This window comes from Mastigoproctus giganteus, chromosome 9, assembly GCF_048544385.1.
Source record: "Mastigoproctus giganteus isolate SK-2022 chromosome 9, ASM4854438v1, whole genome shotgun sequence".
In the NCBI taxonomy this organism is placed as follows: domain Eukaryota; kingdom Metazoa; phylum Arthropoda; class Arachnida; order Uropygi; family Thelyphonidae; genus Mastigoproctus; species Mastigoproctus giganteus.
This window is the reverse complement of record NC_143583.1, coordinates 222,147,704-222,169,148: the sequence shown is the minus strand read 5'-3', so window position 1 is coordinate 222,169,148 and position 21,445 is coordinate 222,147,704. Positions and strand designations below refer to the sequence as shown.

At 37.7% G+C, this 21,445-nt stretch overlaps 1 protein-coding gene across 1 annotated transcript in view; it reads right to left on the bottom strand.

Moving 5' to 3' along the window:
* LOC150081130 (focal adhesion kinase 1-like) overlaps nt 1-21,445 on the bottom strand; it is a 1,307,299-nt gene that overhangs the window by 365,247 nt on the left and 920,607 nt on the right. Inside the window, exon 21 of the mRNA XM_090380936.1 lies at nt 18,472-18,551. Coding sequence (XP_090237062.1) covers nt 18,472-18,551 — 80 coding nt within the window. The remainder of the gene's footprint in view (nt 1-18,471; nt 18,552-21,445) is intronic.

Here is a 21,445-nt window from a genome sequence, read left to right as displayed (position 1 = left end):
CCTGACACTACATATAAGATATCCAGCTTTAATTGATCTAGGGAGCTTTAATGGATGTGATGTATTGAAAGTGATTAGCAGGGAAGACATTACCATTTTCCCTATTAGAGATTCTCCTAACCTCAAGAAATCTCACAGATCATCTCGTCTTCAGAAACATCTAGAAGGTCCCAGCATCTAGAAGATTTTTTCTTTTAAGATATATAGGAATATATATGGTGCCATGAGTGGAAGCTCTCCAAAGCAAGTAACTTTTAGAATTTCTTAAATTACCAGTAGGCATTCAGAATGTCTTAGATTAGCAGTTTCTGTAAGTATATCCCTTGAGTCGTTTAACCATCTTGGGTGATCTGGCGATGCTCTTCTGTTCTTTCTGGATTCTGAATATTGACAGTTTATTTACTGTTGTTTCCCTGTTGGAATGAATTATTAAAAGAGTTGGAGCCAAATATGTCATTTCATCAGTCTTTAATGTTTCACAGTGAGGGAACTATGTTCCTCTATTTGTATCCTGTTGTGTGATTGGACAAACCAGTGGCTTTCTAGATTTTATGGAAGTCAGTTTGTTCCATTTTGCCTTGGATGGAGAACTTAGGCAACCAACCCTCATATAACGTGGTAGTTTGGGTCCAAAAAATGTCGTGCAATGCGAAATCATGTTATACAGGATTAAGAACCAGTACAAAAAGGGGTTACGTTCGAAAAGCTAACAAAAATATACCATTTTTTTTTTATAACTATCGGAAACTTAAATTTTTATAGAAGTAATACCTTAATATTTTATCTTTATTTTTATAATAGTAGTAACTTAAATAGTAAAAACTGAACAAATGTCTTATTGTTATTTTTTGGTTTTTCGGAGCATTAGCAACTAAGGCCATATTGCTCCGGGATATGAGGTGGTCATTCCCTGACCTTTCCGCATCCTCTGTATTTGGTGGTGACAGGCTCGAACCACGGTCTAATCAAGAAGCGTGTGCTATGCACTCTGCTCCTTCCCACCTGGCTACGGAGGCACCTAACAAATGTCTTACCTTACAAACTGTGATACTTATATGTCAGATAATGTACATTCATTTCATTTTCTTCCTCTTCATTGCTACTAAGCACAATCTCTTCAGCAGCATCTAGATTTTGTGTACTTCTGCTCTTTTTAAAAGTCTCCAACTGAACGCTTTGAAGTCACAATTTTTTATGGTCTCAAACAAGCACAAGTTCTACAGCCCAGAACATAACCCAGGGATCTCCCTACAAAATACAGTGGACCCATGCTTTAAAGATATAAGCACAAATTTAACTTTATTATCTTACAAATTAACAAAGTTAAATGATAAGTGAAAATCAGAAGAATATTTTCCAGTTAGCAAAATAAAAATAAATTAAGCTTACGTACATAACTTAATTAATACATACTGTAATATGTACATACTAATTAATTGTTATTTCTGTTCACTGACATTTTTTTGCTTTGCTCAATCATTCACATAAATCTTTTGTCATCCAGTTTGAGATTGTCACTTTTCTGCACTTCTCAACTGAATGTTAAGATGTGTTCTAAGCTTCCAGGATGGAGCTCAACAAATAATTGAAATCACTGTAACCACAACACCTTGTAATAATGCCCTGACCTTTCTGAACATTAAAATTTCTTTTGATAATAACCAATTTGAGACTTCATGAAAATTCCCCATACTGATTTCTGAACTGTAAAATTTAGATACTACTTGGATCCTTGGTGAGAACTAGGTCTAGGATTTTTAACCACTTGGTTGTGTTTCCTCTAAGACATGAAATAAATTGTGGAAAAGCAATGTTCTAATGATTTTTTTTTTTTTTTGCACTATCAGTTGAAATCACTAGCTGCCACTACTAATTTAAATCACGGTAGCCCTGAACCAGACATCTCTCATAGTCCACAGACTTGAATCCAGCTGTTAAGCATTCATTCAATACTTGCTTTGGAAAATACCTTTTCAGAAAAAACAATGGCTGTTCCTGAGATTTTTTTCTGCTATTTTACAACCCACAGGGTATCATATTTTAAGGTGATCCAGTTGGGCAGAGGAAGGTTGATAATTCTTTGACCATGTAAATCTGTATTCTGAGAACTGCTTGCATGTACCTAAGTTCAACTGCTGATGAAGTCAAAAATTCAGTATTTGAAATGGAGCATCTGAAAGCAGATAGAGCCACCACAGCTTTAAACTAGTTTTATACATAAAATCAATTTAAATATGTTATATGTATTTCACTAATAAAAACATACTGATATTAATGGTTCTCAAGCATGCACTGAACTGTAAGTATATAATGTCTGTAGAAGTATGAGTTTACAGGATGATTTTCATGTTGTGTGGGCAGAAAAACAGAATAACTCAAGGGAAAAAGTGGCACAATTTACACCTGAAATCAGCTTACTAAACCATCTCATGAAGAGAACTATAAAGTTCACCCCAGTCACCAATAGGAATCCAACCCAGATCTTTCAGAGGGCCAGATGATGTGACTGCCACAAAGAGAGTTAACCAACTGAATAATTAATTACATACTAGAACATATTCTATTACTGATATAAATAAAATCAGAAGGTCTGTAAAACTGTAATTCTTATCTTAGCACAATGTAGTTAAAAAAAAAAAAAATATATATATATATATATATATACAAAGGGTACTAGGAAAGTTTTGCAATATGACGCAACAATGAATCACAGGAAGCTGCTTGTTGCTGCATGTTGAGACATGTTCATATGTGCATAGTAGCCGCTGCGCCAAGTCGATGGGCTCAGTTATTCATTAGTAGTGAGAGTGTAAAGTGCTTGCGATGGCATCATGGTCACGAAATGAGATAAGGACAGTTTTGCGTTATAATTTCATGCGTGGTTTAACCATAGACCAGTGCTTAGAAGAAATGACTCTTGCACTAGATGATGATTGTCCACATCGTACAACGATATTCAGGTGGTATAGAGAATTCCAAAGGGGAAATTTCACTCTGGAGGATTCTGAGAGGCCGGGAAGGCCACGAACGTCAGTTACGGAGGAAAACGTTACTGCTGTGAGGAAAATGCTTGACGAAAACAGGCGAGTGACCTACCAACAGATAGAGGATACTTTGGGCCTAAATGCACCAGCAATTCGTTCGATTCTGCAAGATCATTTGCACGTGAAGAAACTTTGTTCTCTCTGGGTGCCGCATCAACTGACTGAAGAGCAGATGACACGACGTGTGACTTCTTGGCGGGAGATGTTAAAAAAGTTTGATAAGGGACAATCTCGGTATGTGAACAACATCGTGACAGGTGACGAGACTTGGCTGTACTATTACGATCTGCCGACCAAGGCTCAAAACAAAGTTTGGGTCTTTGATGATGACGACACACCCGTAATTGTCAGAAAATCCCGATCTGTAAAGAAGAAAATGATAGCTGTATTTTTCAAATCGAGTGGAATTGTGGAACGTGTCGTTTTGGACACGCAGAAGACAGTCACAGCTAAGTGGTATACTGAACAATGCCTGCCTAAAGTCATTGGATCTATGAAGAACCTGTGGCCAAGGTCAAGAATGGACACCTGGTACCTCCATCACGATAATGCTGCAGCTCACCGCGCCAAAGCCTGCACCGAATATTTGACCACGACAGGACTGAAACTTCTCGAGCACTCTCCCTACAGTCCAGACCTTGCTCCCTGCGACTTTGCACCATTCCCGCATGTGAAAATGAAGCTAAAAGGGAGGCGGTTTTCCAGTGATGAGGACCTTCTACGGGCTTGGGACAACGAGTGTGCTTTACTCCCTAGTGAAACTTGGCAGAACTGGTTTAAAGATTGGTTTCGGAGGATGGAGAGGTGTATTGAATGTAGAGGAAATTACTTTGAAAAAATTAAATAAACAAAGCTGTATTGCAAAACTTTCCTAGTACCCTCTGTATATATATATATATATATATATATAAATAAATAAATATTAAGCTATCATTAGAGGCAGCAAAATGCCTCTATCAATTAGAGGCAGCACATCCTCCACATGAAGCCCAGATATATCCGATAATTCAAAATAAAACAAAATAAAATAAAACATAAGCCAGTAAGTATGGCAAAAACTGTAGAGCGAAAATTAACATAAAAATAACATAAAATGAAATAAACCAACAGGGAGGGGGAAGCAAAGGTAATAAGACAAACAGTCCCCTATATAATTTAGCACTTTAAATCCAATTAATAAAACCGATATAAAATTTAAAATAATGCCAATTATAATATAATTTAGCGGTACCCCCCTCAAAGGTACCGCTAAATTATAGCGAAATAATTTACGAAACAAGTTACAAAAAAGTGAAATATCACCAAAAAAGGTTAAAAGAACTACTAAGAGAAAAGCAAAATATCAAAAAAAAAAAAAAAAAAAAAAAATGACCATTATGCCCCATATCGACAGAGGACCACGAGGCCAATAATGGTCATGGAATCGCTGCATTTCAATCGCTATACAAATCATTGCAAAGGCGAAAAGATCGAAGAGCCAAACCACCCATTCCTCCTCCGATCGATCCACAAATGCAGAGGATTTGCATGGCGGTGGTCCTTATGCAGCGAGAAATAATTTATAGAACAGACAGCACTCTAGAGCAGAGCCACACCACTGACATAATGTAAGCTTAGCCAGCTTATATAAAAGAAATGGCACCTCCGTAGCCAGGTGGGAAGGAGCAGCAGTGTGTAGCACACGCTTCTTGATTAGACCAGGGTTCGAGCCAGTCACCACCAAATACGAAGGATGCAGAAAGGTCAGGGAATGACCACCACATATCCCGGAGCAATATGGCCTTAGTTGCTAATGCTCCTAAAATAAAACCAAATAACAATAACAATATAAAACAAAAGAATAGATTATGTCATTATGTCAGTGGTGTGGCTATGCTCTAGAGTGCTGTCTGTTCTATAAATTATTTCTCGCTGCATAAGGACCACCACCATGCAAATCCTCTGCATTTGTGGATCGATCAGACGAGGAATGGGTGGTTTGGTTCTTCGATCTTTTGGCCTTTGCGACGATTTGTATAGCAATTGAAATGCAGCGATTCCATGACTATTATTTGCCTCGTGGTCCTCTGTCGATATGGGGCATAATGGTCAGTCTATTATTTTGATATTTTGTTTTTCTGTTAGTAGTTCTTTTAACCCCTTTTTTAGTGATATTTCACATTTTTCGGAACTGGTACCTTCGAGGGGGGTACCGCTAAATTATATTATAATTGGCATTATTTTAAATTTTATATCGGTTTTATTAATTGGATTTAAAGTGCTAAATTATATAGGGGACTATCAGCTACTGTTTGTCTTATTACCTTTACTTCCCCCTCCTTGTTGGTTTATTTCATTTTACGTTATTTTTATGTTAATTTTCGCTCTACAGTTTTTGCCATACTACTGGCTTATGTTTTATTTTATTTTGTTTTGAATTATCGGATATATATATATATATATATATATAAATTTTTTTTTTTTTTTTTTGAAATCACCTAAGTTATATGTGGTCCCATTCAGCTGTTAAAAGTACAGTAATGTACTAATTGTAATCATTTTAATTTTTGTTCCTTATTGTGGGAACACCACATAAATTTAAAAACAATTATTTTACTACAGCTAATCCTGGCACCTCCGTAGCCAGGTGGGAAGGAACAGCACACGCTTCTTGATTAGACCGGGGTTCAAGCTCATGACCACCAAATACGGAGGATGCAGAAAGGTCAGGGAATGACCACCACTGCATATCCCCAGAGCAATATGGCCTTAGTTGCTAATGCTCCTAAAAACCAAATAACAACAACAGCTAATCTTGAATTGTGGTTCATACCTTACAGTGAAAAAAAAAAAAAAATTCTTTCTTAGATAACAAAAATAAAATTAGTAGAAAATTAATGTAAAAGTAAAAGAGATTCTGATGATATTTAGATCAAAAGATAAATAACACAAGCCAACGAAAACTATTTTTTGGCATACCTCCGCAATGATAATTGTTTCTGGAGGAAATAAATGCACTGATTCCGAAAATCACAATAAAAAGTCTACCATACTTACATCAAAAGATGTACCAATGTTTAATGTTAAATTAAAGCGATATATATATATATATATATATATATATAATTCATATGTAAAAAAATATTATGCATTCTCTATAACTCATTTAACTTCGGAAAAAATATTATAAACCATAGTGAAACAGTTAATATTTCAATAATATATAATCAGCATACCTGTAATTTTCCTTAAAAATGTTTGCTACTAAGGGATTTGTATTATGCTTACTCTCCCTCATAAGGAACCAGCAGTAATCCCACATCATTACAGGATCCCAGTGACCATGGTGCTGGTTTCCTGTCGTGGAAATATCTTGATGAAACTACTCCCGTGTTCATCACACACATCTCCCAGATTTTTGGGGAAAAATTTAAGGTGGGAATGAAGAAAATGAATTGTCAATAACATTCGACAGCTCGTGTTTTTGTGGCACTTGAGTAAATTAGACATCAACATTTCATAGTTTTCTTCTTTTCTATTACCCAGAAAACCATGTACTCATGCCTTAAATAACTGCCATGCTTCCAATTCAATCTCCCTTAACTGGGTTTCAAACACATTGTCTATCAGGAGTTTCCTAATTTTGGGTCTGACAAAAATTTCTTCCTTAAGTTTGCATATGTTAAATTAGGAAACACTTCAATATGCAGATCTGTTATGTTCTTTATCTAGTCCCTTCACGAAATTTTTAATCAATCCAAGTTTGATGTGCAGAGGTGGAAGAAGAATCTTGTTTGATTGCACTAAAGGAAATTATTTTACATTACATTGTCCTGGTATGAAGTCGCCCCACTTGTCCCAATGTTGCACAACATAATGTTTGTTTGAGAGTAAATGGCCTGTAGTACTGGGATCAATTACTTAAATAAATAAATATATATGTCCAGTAAAAAAAAATTTAATACACATTTAATTACAAATGATTTGTAGCTTTCAAGGCTAAACGGGCCTCTTCGTCAGCAAATACTAACAGAATGGAGACGTTAGAGACAAATTTTAAACGATACAGTTGTGTGTGCAAGGCATGCATGGACATGAACTTGACCATTCAACCATCAGATCGGTGTTCATTGTTGCTGCATGGAAGTGTGCAGTTATGCTTCCAGGGCTTATCTAGTCTCAAAACACTTGCCTCCAAGATAGAGTGTAGTCTCATTCACTTGCTGCGGTTCATAGTTCTTGAATTACATGATATATTAAGTGACTCTAGACAGAGTCGGTGGTGAAAGTGTCGGGACTGGTCAATCACTTCATAGTTGGGATTAAGTTCATGGTGGGTCGACCAGAAGTGTTCTGCGATTACGGATTGGTCAGCCTCGGCAAGGCAGTCTTGAAGGTGCCTTGAGGTCTCCCCTATGTAGCAGCTGCGCAAGAGAGGGTCAACCGGAGTCTTCACGTTGGAAACCAGAGAATGCAAGTTTCTACCAGGTAGCAGCACACATTTTATTTTGTGCTCTCGAAGGATTTTTGAAATCTGGACTGACATGCCTGTATAGTAGAGAATGTAGCTGGTAGGTACATTGTCATGAGTGGATAGGAGTCTCAGGTGGATCGCGAGCTCCTGCACTTGCCCAATATGTGGGCTGGATAGTCACAATTGACCAAGTCCGTCCACACTCCGGAAATCTCATTTTGCCTAGCTTCATCTGTGCCGGAGTGGCTCCAAGCCCGGGAGAACAGGGTGCGGGCAGTGCAGTTGAGATGGCTTGGGGTGTGGCCAGATCTGTAGTTGGTGAACTGACCGCACCACACTGGCTCGCAGTATACTGAAGTTTCTAGGTTTTGGCCCATGCATTTTACCAGGACATCCAAGAATGGAAGAGATCCGTCCACTTCTAACTCTAAAGTGAACTGGATGGACACAGACAAGGAATTGAGGTACTCCAGTAATGTTGTTTCAGAACCACGTGGGATAACAGTGAAGATGCACCATGTTGTAATAGGTGGGTTCGGGAATATCTGTTCTTCCAATTCTTCCATGGCGATGTTGACCAAGACAGAACTAACAGGAGCGCCCATGGCAGTGCTGTAAACTTGCTCGTATAAGGAATCTTCAAAGGTAATGATGCTGCCTGATAAACACAGTGTCCTCACTATCACTAACAGCAACGAGTTCATTCACCTTATTAAAGAGCTCTCAATCTCTGACGATATTATGGCGTCATTCGATGTAGTGTCCCTGTTTACATCGATTCCTGTCCAGGCTGTAAGCTGCACCAAGAGGCTTCTGGAGAATGACCCAAACCTACGGAGCAGATCATCACTGTTCACTGATGACATCTGTACTGCCTTCAACCTGTGTTTATCAGGCAGCGTCATTACCTTTGAAGATTCCTTATACCAGCAAATGCACGGCACTGTCATGGGCACTCCTTTTAGTTCTGTCATGGCCGACATCTCCATGGAAGTCCTGAAAAAGGCCTCTGAGGTTGGGAAAATTCATATTTTAGCATTAAATCAGCTCACACACCAACCATAAGAATAAGTATTTACTGTAACTAAAATATTTACATATTAAAATAAAATAACTGTTTACAAAAACTGCTATTATATTAAATTAAATCATATACATGTAAAAACATTAAAACTGTGATAAAATCCTTAAGATAAAATACACTAAAATAAACCGGATTAAAAGCGATAAAAACAATAAAAGTCTCTGGAGCTTTCGGAAGCATCAGCTTCCTCAGAGAAACCCGTTGGTTGGCCTAGAGCGTCGCGTTAATAAACTGGTACAGGATTGGTTAAAGGCAGAGAAGATTTCCAGGGAGGCCTTTTGGTTCTTACATGCTACTGGATGTCAACTACCGAGGTTTTATGGACTTCCAAAAACTCATAAGACAGAAGTCCCACTCAGACCTATTGTATCATTTATAGGAAGCCCCACATATGCTTTGTCAGGGTATTTGGCTAAATTGATTTCGCCTAGAGTGGGCCAGTCCAACTATGTCATAAAAGACAGTAAAGAATTTGTGAATTTTGTGAAAGATTTGATTATAAATGAAAACGAGAGCATGATTTCTTTTGATGTGGTGTCACTATTCACATGCATTCCAATTAAACATAGAATATATTGTGTTAGAAAATCTTTGAGTAATGATGTCTCTTTGAGTAATAGATCGCTTTTAAATGTAGAGGATATTTGTTCGGGTGTGGAACTTTGTCTGGCCAGCACCACTATGGTGTACCAAGGTGTTAGGTACAAACAGGTTCACGGTACAGCCATGGGATCTCCTATTAGCGCCATCGTGGCCAATCTGGCCATGGAGGAGTTAGAGGACAGGGTTTTTAGTGGATGTCAGTTTCCCATAAAGAAATGGAAAAGGTATGTTGATGATACCTTTACCGTGGTCCAGAAGGGGGAAGAGAGGATGATGCACTCCATTGGCTTAATAGCTTCTCCCAATTTATACAATTTACCTCAGAGGTGGAAACAGGAGGTACACCCTTCCTTTCTTGGATGTACTGGTCTCTAGGGTAGGCCCTAGGCTCAAAACTTCTGTGTTTAAAAAACCTATGTGCAGAGGCCAGTACACCCATTGTAGTTCAGCACAAGCTGGGCAGCATAAGAATAGTGTAGTGAAAGCTCTACTAGATAGAGCAGGGTCACACTGCACCACCTCTGAGGACAAAGAATGTGAAATTAGAAGAGTCACAGCAGACCTTAGAAAATGCGGATACCCCCAGAGGATCATAGACAGATTTAGTAGAGGAATAGAGTCTAACCGTCAGGAACCGTTTGTTCCTGTGGCTAACGCATACATTCCTTACTATCCGGGCGTTACTGAGCATCTCGCTAGAGTTTTGCGGGGTTATAAAACACGCTGTGTGCAGCTTCCCGGGCGGAGGTTACACACAGCGTTGTCTCAGGTAAAAGACCCAACAGCAAAGGACCTGAGTAGTGGAGTAGTATACAGGATAAAATGCCCAGATTGTGGGGATTGTTATGTGGCCGAGACAAAACGACGGCTCAAGGATCGTCTGGTGGAGCATGCAAATGCTATAAAAACTGCTGATTTCAATAAGTCTGCTGTGGCCGAACATTTTTGGGAGAAGCAGCATCAAATTTCCCCAGAGGATGCGGTTATCGTGGATCAAGCGCATGGGTTCTGGAACCATAAATGGCTCGAGAGCCTACGAATCTGTTCATCCGACCACAATATTATGAATAGAGACAGAGGTATGCGTATGCATCCTCTGTTTGAAGCTATCATCCTAAGTACGGATGAACGGTTCTGCTTAACACGTTCCCGAGCTATTTCCGCTTCCAGTTCAGACCATGTGCCGACTGCACCACGTGTATAGGTACCGTGAGCCTGTTATATATGGACGTGCTGCAGGAAGTTTTGTTACTGCTGAGGAAGAAAGCTGATGCTTCCGAAAGCTCCAGAGACTTTTATTGTTTTTATCGCTTTTAATCCGGTTTATTTTAGTGTATTTTATCTTAAGGATTTTATCACAGTTTTAATGTTTTTACATGTATATAATTTAATTTAATATAATAGCAGTTTTTGTAAATAGTTATTTTATTTTAATATGTAAATATTTTAGTTACAGTAAATACTTATTCTTATGGTTGGTGTGTGAGCTGATTTAATGCTAAAATCTCCATGGAAGAACTGGAAGAACAGATATTCCTGAACCCACCTGTACCTGTAATCAACATGGTGCAGATACGTCGATGACATCTTCACTGTCATCCCACATGGTTCTGAACCAACATTACTGGAGTACCTCAATTCCTTGTCTGTGTTCATCCAGTTCACTTTAGAGTTAGAAGTGAATGGATCCCTTCCATTCTTGGATGTCCCGGTAAAATGCGTGGGCCCATACTTGGAAACCTCAGTATACCGCAAGCCAATGTTGTGCAGTCAGTTCACCAACTACAGATCTGGCCACACCCCAAGCCATCTCAACAGCACCATCTGCAACCTGTTCTCCTGGGCTTGGAGCCACTCCAGCACAGATGAAGCTAGGTAAAACAAGATTTCCGGAGTGAGGACAGACTTGGTCAATTGTGACTAATCGAATCCACATATTGGACAAGTGTTTATTTCAATTTCAAGCGCAGGAGCTCGTGATCCACCCAAGAGGGCCATCAACTCATGAAAATGTACTGAGGTGCCTCCATAGCCAGGTGGGAAGGAGCAGCAGTGCGTAGCACACGATTCTTGATTAGACCGGGGTTCGAGCCCGTTACCACCGAATGCGGAAAGGTCAGGGAATGACCATCGCATATCCCGGAGCAATATGGCCTTCGTTGCTAATGCTCCTAAAAACCAAAAAAACAAACAATGTACCTACCACCTACATTCCCTACTATCCGGAAATGTCGGGCCAGATTTCAAAAATCCTTAGAGAATACAACATAAAATGCATGCAGCTACCTAGTAGAAACTTGCATTCTCTGGTGTTCAACATGAAAACTCCGGTCACTCCTCTCCTGCACAGCAGTGTAGTATACTGCATAACCCGCAAAGATTGAAACAGCTGCTACTTGGAAGACCTCGAGATGCCTTCAAGACTGCCTTGCAGAGCACGACAGATTGATGCATGTTGCTGAGATTGACCAATCCGGAACCACAAAACACTTCTGGTCGACTCACCATGACCTTAATCCCAAGCGAGACTATGAAGTGATTGACCAGTCCCGACACTTTCACCACCGACTCTGGCTAGAATAACTTAATATATCATGTAATTCAAGAACTATGAACCGCAGCAAGGGACTGAGACTACACCCTATCTTGGAGGCAAGTGTTTTGAAACTAGATAAGCACTGGAAGCATAAACTACACACGTCCATGCAGCAACAACAATGAACACCAATCTAGTGGTAGAATGGTCAAGTTCGTGCCCACGCACGCCTCATTGCGCACACAACTGTATCCTTTAAAATTTGTCTCTAATGCCTTCATTCTGTTAGTATTTGCTGATGAAGAGGCCCATTTAGCCTCGGAACCTACAAACCATTTGTAATTAAATGTGTATTATAATTTTTTTTTTATTGGACGTACGTATTTATTTATATAATATTCATTTGTTGCATGGCTGTCCCACAAACAAAAAAAAACAATAATATTTTGTGAAACCCCTCTGCAAACCAACAAGCAAATCAATAACCTTAAGATCACTGCATATGTTCCAACCATAATCCTGGTATTTTACAGTATGTAGAACTTTCAAGAGCTTTCATGACTTTCCTTTAGTCCAACTGAATGAAACACAGGAACTGATGTAAATGTGTTGCCATTATGAAGCAAACCAGTTTAAACTTAATTTTGAGGCATCTATGAATAAACACCATTCATCTGACTTATGCACAGCACCTAGTTCTTTCAGAAGTCCAATAATGTCTTTGCAAAAATATACTGTCCTCCGTAGCAAAATATTTCAAAATCTTTTCAAGTGTTTTTCAAAACTACTCTCGAGGGTCTGTTTATATATGAAAGATAGATTTACAATCCTGAGAACATGCCACGATCAGTTAATAGTTGGAAAACCTTGCCCCAGCCTAAAAAAATCCTCACCAAAAACGCTGAGCATGTAAAAATTCCAATGCAACAATTGTAAATTGTTGCATTGGAATTTGAACCTAAGAGCCATAGGTAGCATTAGCATTAGTAGAGGCATTTGATGCAAGAAAGCAAGCTTATGCAGCATCAGCCAAAAAAAAAAACCCACTTCCACTTCACCCCTCTGTTCGTTCAAAATACCTGTCCAGCTGAGCCTTAAACTTATTTAGGCTATCAACCTCCACCACAAGGGATGGAAGTCTGTTTCACCAACCAACCAACCACCCGCTGGCTAAACGCAAATTTCCGCACGTCTATCCTACATCTGTCTTTCCTCAATTTGAATTTATGCCCTCTCAGGTGATTTTTCTGAGCTAGAGGAAGAATCCCATCAGCATTGAGCATGCTTAAACCATTCAAGGCTTTATACACGTCTATCAGATCACCTCGCTGGTGCCTAGTCTCCAGACACTGTAATTTGCAAAACTTAAGCCTTTCTTCGTAAGAGCACCCCTTTCTTCCATTCACTAATCTTGTTGCCCTTCTCTGTACTCGTTCCAGCAGCTCTACATCCTTCTTGAAATGAGGCCTCCAGACCTGTATACAGTACTCTAGGTGTGGCCTGACCATCGCCTTATACAATGGAATAATCACCTCCTTATCCCTGCTGGAAAAATTCCTGTATATCATTGACAATACTCCATGAGCTACTCTTGCAGCCCGTCTGCACTGCTCAGAGAACTTCATATCTGCCTGCACAACCACCCCCAAGTCCCTTTCATTCTCTACCACTGTCAGTGTAGTACCACAGAGTTGATACGTTGCTCTGGGGTTGCTGTTTCCCATGTGTAGTACTTTACATTTGTCAATGTTAAACTTCATTTGCCACCTCTCAGCCCATCTGCTCAACCTTTCCAGATCCTGTTGCAGCAGCATAGTGTCAGTAGTGTCCTTGACAACCCTGCCAACCTTTGTATCGTCTGCAAACTTGGACATTAAGCCCGATATACCATCATCAATATCATTTATAAATACAGAAAACAATAAGGGACCCAACACTGAGCCACTCCACTAATAACATCAGTCCACAATGAGCAGTGTCCATTGATTACCACTCTCTGTCTTCTCCCCCTCAACCACCCCTTTATCCATAGCAGCAATTTGCCTCCAATGTCACACTGCTCCAATTTGTGTAGCAGTCTTCCATGTGCAACAGTATCAAAAGCCTTTCTATGATCCAAGTATATAATATCAAAGTTATTCCCTGCATCCAGTTCTTTTGTGACTGCATCATAGTATCCAATCAAGTTGGTCAGGCAAGACTTCTCCTTAACAAAACCATGCTGTGTCTGAGCTATAACTGAAGTCTTGTCTAAATGATCCTGCAGTGCTTCTTTAACCAGTGCCTCCATTAATTTTCCTGGAACAGAAGTTAAGCTCACAGGTCTATAATTACTTGTGTCAGCCTATGATCCTCCTTTGTGAATTGGAGTCACATTTGCACATTTCCAGTCTATGGGTACCTCCCCTGAGTCCAAGGAAGCTCTCATAATTATGGCTAAGGGTTTGCTTTCTTCCTTTGCTGCCTCCTTTAATATAACTGGATAGATCCCATCCACCCCGGGTGCCTTTCTTGTGTTTATCTTCAACAGTTTCTCCTCCACTTTACTCCCAGTTATTTCAAGATTCTGTAGCTTACTGCTAGAGTTGAATACACCTCTGGCATTCCCCCTCGCTGAATAACTCCTCATGTGTGAATGTCGATGCAAAATATTCATTTAGTTTGTTAGCTACCTGAGCAGGATCATCAACAGTTGATCCATCAATATCAATTGATAATCATCAATATCAATTGATAAAAGATAAACATAGTCTGATTATGTTTATCACAAGAAAGCAAGGCCCGAATATATTGCTAAAATTAAGAGAATTAGCTTCATCATCAGCCATTTTCAATCCACTACAGGATGAAGACCTCTCCAGCAACTTTCGAGTTCCTTCTGTTTTGAGCACTGGCCATCCATTTACTATCCACAAACTCATGAATTTCATCTATCCATCACTGCCTTTGTCTTCCAGGTTTTCTTCTAGCTCCTCTTGGGTACCATTCTGTTATTTTCTTAGTCCATCTGTCATCATGTCTTTGAGCTATGTGTCCTGCCCAAGACCATTTTAGTTTTATAGTTTTGATAAGAATGTCCTTTACTTCAGTTTGCTGCCTAATCCATGTGTTTCTCTTTTTATCTACCAGTCTGATTCCCAATACGATTCGTTCCATTCTTTGCTGTGGAAGCTTCTCTTCCATTCTTTTGGTGAGTGCCCAAGTTTCACTTCCATAAGTCATGGTGGGGAGTATACATTGGTTCATTACTTTACGTTTCAGACAAACTAGGATATTGCTCTTCAGTATGTGACTATATTTCCTGAATGCTATCCATCCAAAATTTATTCTTCTCTTGACTTCCAGCCATTAATCATTATTACAGCTAATAACTTGTCCCAGATAAGTATATGACTCCACCATTTTAATTACTGCTCCTTCAACTGTGGCATACTTGTTCATCATTACTTTTGTTTTAGCCATATTCTCTTTAGTCCAAAATCCTTACTAACTGTGCATTCCTGATTAAGATTTTCCTCTAATTCTTTGGGATCGTGGCTTATGACCACAATGTCATCTGCGAATGGTAAATGGTTTAGGTACTGTCCGTTCACATTGACTCCTTTCTGCGACCAGTCTAATTTTCTGAAAGCTTCCTCAACGGCAGTGGTAAACAGCTTCGGAGATAGTGTCTCCTTGTCGAACTCCTTTCTCGATTTTAAATTTCCTACTGTCTTTGTCTAGTCTAATAAAGGAGTAGCATTCTCATATATTTTCTTCAAAATCATAATATGTGGGGTATCTATGCCTTGTCTTTCCAGGGCCTGAAACACTGCCTTATGCTGTATGGAGTCAAATGCCTTTGCATAATACACAAATGCCAGGCATAATGGTATTTTATATTCATTTGCTTTCTCCATTAGCTGTGATATTACGTGAAGGTGATCCATAGTTGAGAATCCTGTCAACTTGCTCTTTCGGTTGATTCTCATCAAGTATTCTTACTAGTCTGTTAGTAATGACCCTTGTGAACAACTGTAGATGTGGGATAACAAGCTAATTGGTCTATAATTTCCAATTTCTGATTTTTTTCCTTTCTTAGGCAGCAAAACTATGATTGTATTATTCCACTGCTTAGGCGTCAACACCTCTTCTAATGCACTTTGTGAAGAGCCTTGCCAGTTTTTGTGTCTCTTCCTCCCAATTTTAACAACTCTACAGTAACTTCATCTTCCCCGGGGCTTTCTGATTGTTCATTTGCTTCAAATGCATATTCTACTACCTCATCACAAAGAATATCAGGTATGTTGTATGTGTTGCTAATTTGCAATCCATCTTCCGCACTGCTGGCATCATTCCCTCGCTCCTTGTATAATTCTCTATAGTAGTCTTCTGCTATTTGAATTATGCCTTCTTTGCTGTTTATAAGTACACCATCGCTATTCTTCAGTTTCAGTATCAGTTGTCTTTCAGTATTACTGCTCATGGCTGCTGATTTAAATCCTTTGTTTTCCCTTGATGCTTGTTCTACTTTTCTTGTGTTAAATCTTCTTATGTCCTCTCTGAGTCTCTTTCTAATGGCTTTGAATAACTCAGTACAGTCAGTCCTCGCATAGCACGATAGTTGTGTTCCTAGAAACCCTAGTGCAATGCAAAATCGTGCAATATAAACAACAGGCACTATAGGAAAAATAGGGTTAGGTGCCAACCACCAAATTTGAACACACATTTGTAACGAAAACATTACCAAACACAATAAATAAAATCGTAATAAAATATTTACGTATTTTATTACGACTAATATGTAATAAAATATTGCCAATGCTTTTGCTTCTTTCGTAAGCAAACTTGTTTTTTGTTTGATTTTCTTTCGAAACAGATGACAGCCGTTCCATCTCTTACAATTCTTTGTGTCTTAATCTAATGGATTTTAATTACACTTTGAGTTGTTCCTGCTATGAAAGTTGTTTTTATTTTCTCTGCATTATTTGTAATTCTTGGCATTGCCTCATTTAGGTCTGCAGCACATGGTCTTTCATTTCACTCAAAGCGTTTCACAATTTCATATTTTTTTCTATCGACAGAGGCGGACTGCCATAAGCCTTACCGGGGAAACCCCGGTCGGCCGAAGGCCGCTGTGATTTTGGCCATAAACCATAGTATGAGGCCACTATAAATTTCCCTAGGTAAGAATTTTTGACCCAGTCCACCTCTGTTTATCGATATTGCTTTTCTTTTTCTCTCTAAATCTGCATTGTCTTCACCAGGACGCTTCCTTTTCACACCTTTTAAGTATTTTGCTCATTTTTAGGGAATAAAACACAATTAAAAAACAAGGAGGCACGCTTGATACACATAAACAAAGTTGCGTGGGTGTAGCAACTAAATAAAGAACACCGTAAAGGCAGAGATATGCTATTAACACCTCACGTTTTAGTAAAGCACATTTATGGGGGTTACTACCATAAAACAATAAAAACAATTTCCAGTTGCGTTTCTACTAGTGGAATCTGTTATAAACTGGTAGTAAACTCGATCTAATTGCATTTGCGATTATACCGATTGCTGGAATTGTGTTGTTGGTTTTTACGTTATTATGGTGAAATGTGTTTCCCCTTCACTGATAAAAAATAACATTAATACATTTTCAGAATCTTCTCTTCATTCCTATTGCGTTGCGTTCAATTGGGGTGATTCCACGTTCGACTGCCATTTCTTGTAAACACAAAGGCGAATCATGCATAAGCGAATTCGGTTTGTGTTATATAAGATATCGTTTCCCTATTTATAAATCATGTATAATTGAATTCGTGTAATGTAAACACGTGTTATACAAGGACTGACTGTATACTCAATTTTTTCTTTGTCAGTGTTTATCTTGCTCTTCATTTTTCACCTTCAGTTCATCATAACAAGTGCTTCTTGACTAATTTTTTCTTCTTTGGATTTCTTTTTCCGTATATGTTTCTTGGGCTTTATCACTTTCAGAAAGTTGTAATATTCCTCGTCGATATCTTGGTCCTGAGCAGAGTGCAGAAGCTCAAACTTGTTCTTAAGTTCCAGTACATACTGCTTTTTCTCCTCTTCTGTTATCTCAAAGACCCTTGTATTATTTACTCGAGTCAGTTTTTTCCTTTCCTTTGCCAAATCTATATCAAGTGTACATCTTACCATTCTGTGATCACTTCCAACATTTACCTTATTCAGGACGGTAACATCATTCACAATATATCTTCTGTTAGTGAGGATGAAGTCGATTTCATTAGTTGTTAATCCATTTGGACTCTTCCACATCCACTTTCTGTTCACCCTTTTCTTGAAAAAAGTGTTCATTACTGACAATCTTTGAGATTCTGCAAATTCCACAAGTCTTTCACCTCTTTCATTTCTTTCACCAATTCCAAAATATCCTATAGTTCCACTTTCTGCGCTGTTTTGTCTTTTTTTAACCTTAGCATTGAAGTCCCCCATAATAATAGTGTAGTGGGTTTTTTGCTCATCTAGAAGATTCTCAATTTCGGTGTACATTTCTTCAACCTCTTCATCATCATGTCTCGAGAATTAGCTTATATCTGTTCAAATAAATCAGTTTGTCATACATTATTGGCTAGATTATGTATATTTAATATTGAATATATTATTAGGGTGGTTTTCAAAATCTACTTATAAAAATTGATTAAAAAGAACATTTAAGTACTTGGAGGTAAAAATCATGTTGGCTAGTGTAATTTAATCGGAAAGTATTCTTTGTTGTACTAGGAAAAATGCTTACACCATGACATTGCTTGTACGCGTCTATTTTCACGGCGAAGTGTATCTGCTACTTGATTCCTTTCATCTTCTAAAATCTCTCTGTAAAGAAAAACAATAAAAGAGAACATATAAGTTAATGAGAGAGAGACATATCCAAGCAGTGTATATCCCTACAATGAAATATTAGTGTGTGGGGGGGGGGGTATACACTGATAATTCATTGAAGAGGCTATGGGAGTTAGGAATTAAGATTCATCTAGATCAGTGTTTCCCAACCTTTTTTTTACCATGCCACACCTAAGTCTTTCTAAAATTCTGATGCCCCCTATGTAACGTTGGGAAACACCGATATACATATTTTTTATATTCAAAAATTGAATTATTTCCTAAATGAAGCCTAATTACAACTTGTTCAGGACACAAAACTTAGGTTTTAGGAAGAAATCATTAGGAAATTATTAAGAAAAAAACAGTAAGTAAATTTTCAAAACATATAATGGACAACTAAAATTCAAGTACAAAATAATTTATATGAAAGATTTTTTTATAATATTTTAATTTTTAGTAATTATTATTTAATTGTTTAATAATTTCAACATTCCATGTGAAGTCACTTCTAGATGAGTGCACTAAATTTAGTGAGACCCTTGTGCTTGATGCTTGCCGCAGAGAGATTTTATATTGGGCTCCAATTTCAAGTCTCCCCGTTTTGTGATATCCAGTCGATTTCTTTTCTTTAGGAACAAATCATTTATGGCACTAAATCCACATTCAGCTAAATATGAAGATGGAAACGGTAACAATAGCTCTCTTGCAAAGTTGGTTGAATTTGGGTATTTAATTTCTGTTTCATCACAAAGCCATGCCATCGCTCCTTTTATATTGAATAAAGTTTTAACTGACTCATCATTTTGCATTTCTGAGAGTTCTTCTTGGTACTGCATTGATACATCAGACAAATCCACTAACATTGGTTGCATCATCCAGGTTGGAAAATCAATTTGTTTTAAATCAGAAAACCTTTCTTTTAAATCAGCGGACAGAATTTTCAGATGATCGACAATAACAAGTACAGCGGTATCAGTCACTTCACATTTTTGCAGCCAACGAAACTGTTCAAAATTTTTGTTACAAATATATTTTTGACATAATTCAATAAATGTAATGAAACCAAATATCTTCGCTTTTGCATCGACGAGAGTTTTATTTGTTCCTTGAAGTTGTTTATTTAATATATTTAGTTTTTCAAAGATATCGGCTAAATAACTCACAAATGCTTTACCATCGACCATTAACAGATGCTTCATTTCAGGTTTGTCACTTAAAAAGTCACTAATAGTATCAAATAGTTCCATGAATCTTTTCAAGCAGTTCCCTTTCGAGAGCCACCTTACTTCAGTGTGAAGTAAAAGTCTCACATGGTCTCCATTTTGTTCTTCACAAAAAAGCTTGAAGAGACGCTCACATTTGGCATTAGCTTTAATAGCATTGACACATTTTATAACTGATTTTAGTACTTCATGAAGAACAGGCGAAATATTTTTAGCTACCAAGTTTTCCCTATGAATAACACAATGCACAAGAAGCATTTCTGGATTCTCATCTTTCATCAATTTTAAGCAGCCATTTTTCTTGCCCATCATATTAGGAGCACCATCTGAAGCGCAAGATGTTATATTTTTCATTGGTATATTATTGTCATCTAAGTAATTTTTTAGCTTATTATATATATCTTTGGAGGTAGTGGTGCTCTCTAATGATTTACAGAATAACATTTCTTCAGCAAAATTACCTTTATCAATATATCTCACATAAGTTATCAGTACGGCTTCACTGTCTCTCAAAGTTGATTCATCCATTTGCACTGAGAATTTTCTTGTTTTCAGCTTTCCAACAAGTTGTATTTCAATATCTTCACTCATTTCATCTATTCTTCTGCTAACAGTATTGTTATTGAGTGGCATAGCTTTCACGTCTTTGTCATCTTTTTCCAGAACTGTTTTAAGAAATGCTGATATTGATGGTTTGATTAAATTCTCTCCTATAGTATGATTTTTCCCAGATTTAGCAATGAGTAAAGAAATTTCATAACTAGCCTCAAGAGTACGATTGACAGTTGCAGTATGAGCAATAAACAGAGACTTTAATGTTGCTCTTTTTTCAAAATTCTTCTTTAAAGTTTGAAAGTAATCTAAATCTGAATTTACATGAGCATTATGTTTCGCCTTCAAATGCGCCTCAAGACGACCTCGCTTCATTGATTCGTTGGTCAAGCATTGTTGGCATAAAAGACAAAAAGGTGACCTTTGATCGTGGATAGCGGGTATGAAACCAAATTTTAAGTATTCCTCTGAATACTGACGAACTTTTGTTTTACTTGCACTACTCATTTTACTGCGCAACTGAAAGAAATAAATATAAGATAAATCAAAAACTAAAAATAAACTATGCATTAAAGTTAATTTAATTTTATTTTAATATATCAAAATTAATTATTAGTACGCTTTTTGAATGAATAAATCACACGAATTACTGAATTCGGGCTATTAAATCTGTGGTCTCTGTGAACAAGCAGATAAGTCTAATTTGTCAAAAATGAGATAAGTGCACTATAATAAAGTATTTATTATTTACTATTATGTGACACGCAGCTACCTTCGTTATTGTAGTTTTAGCGTGAGTAATAAATATTTGTATATTCGAATATATGCGTGTTTATATGAGAGTGTGAAGTTTATTTTTCCTCTCCTGCAAATTCGAGTTTTTGGACTTATTTGCTTATTTACTGAGACCACAGAAATACATATATGACAAATACATACCATTGTATATCACGGTTCTTCATTAATAATAATTCTGTGCGTGGACAAAGTAATTTTTATTTTAATCTGAGATCATCAAACCTATCCAAATGTACAGTCACGATGCCCAAACGAGCGTTTGTATGAAAGGAATTACCTATTTCATACAACATGCTGAGTTTGCGGTAGGCT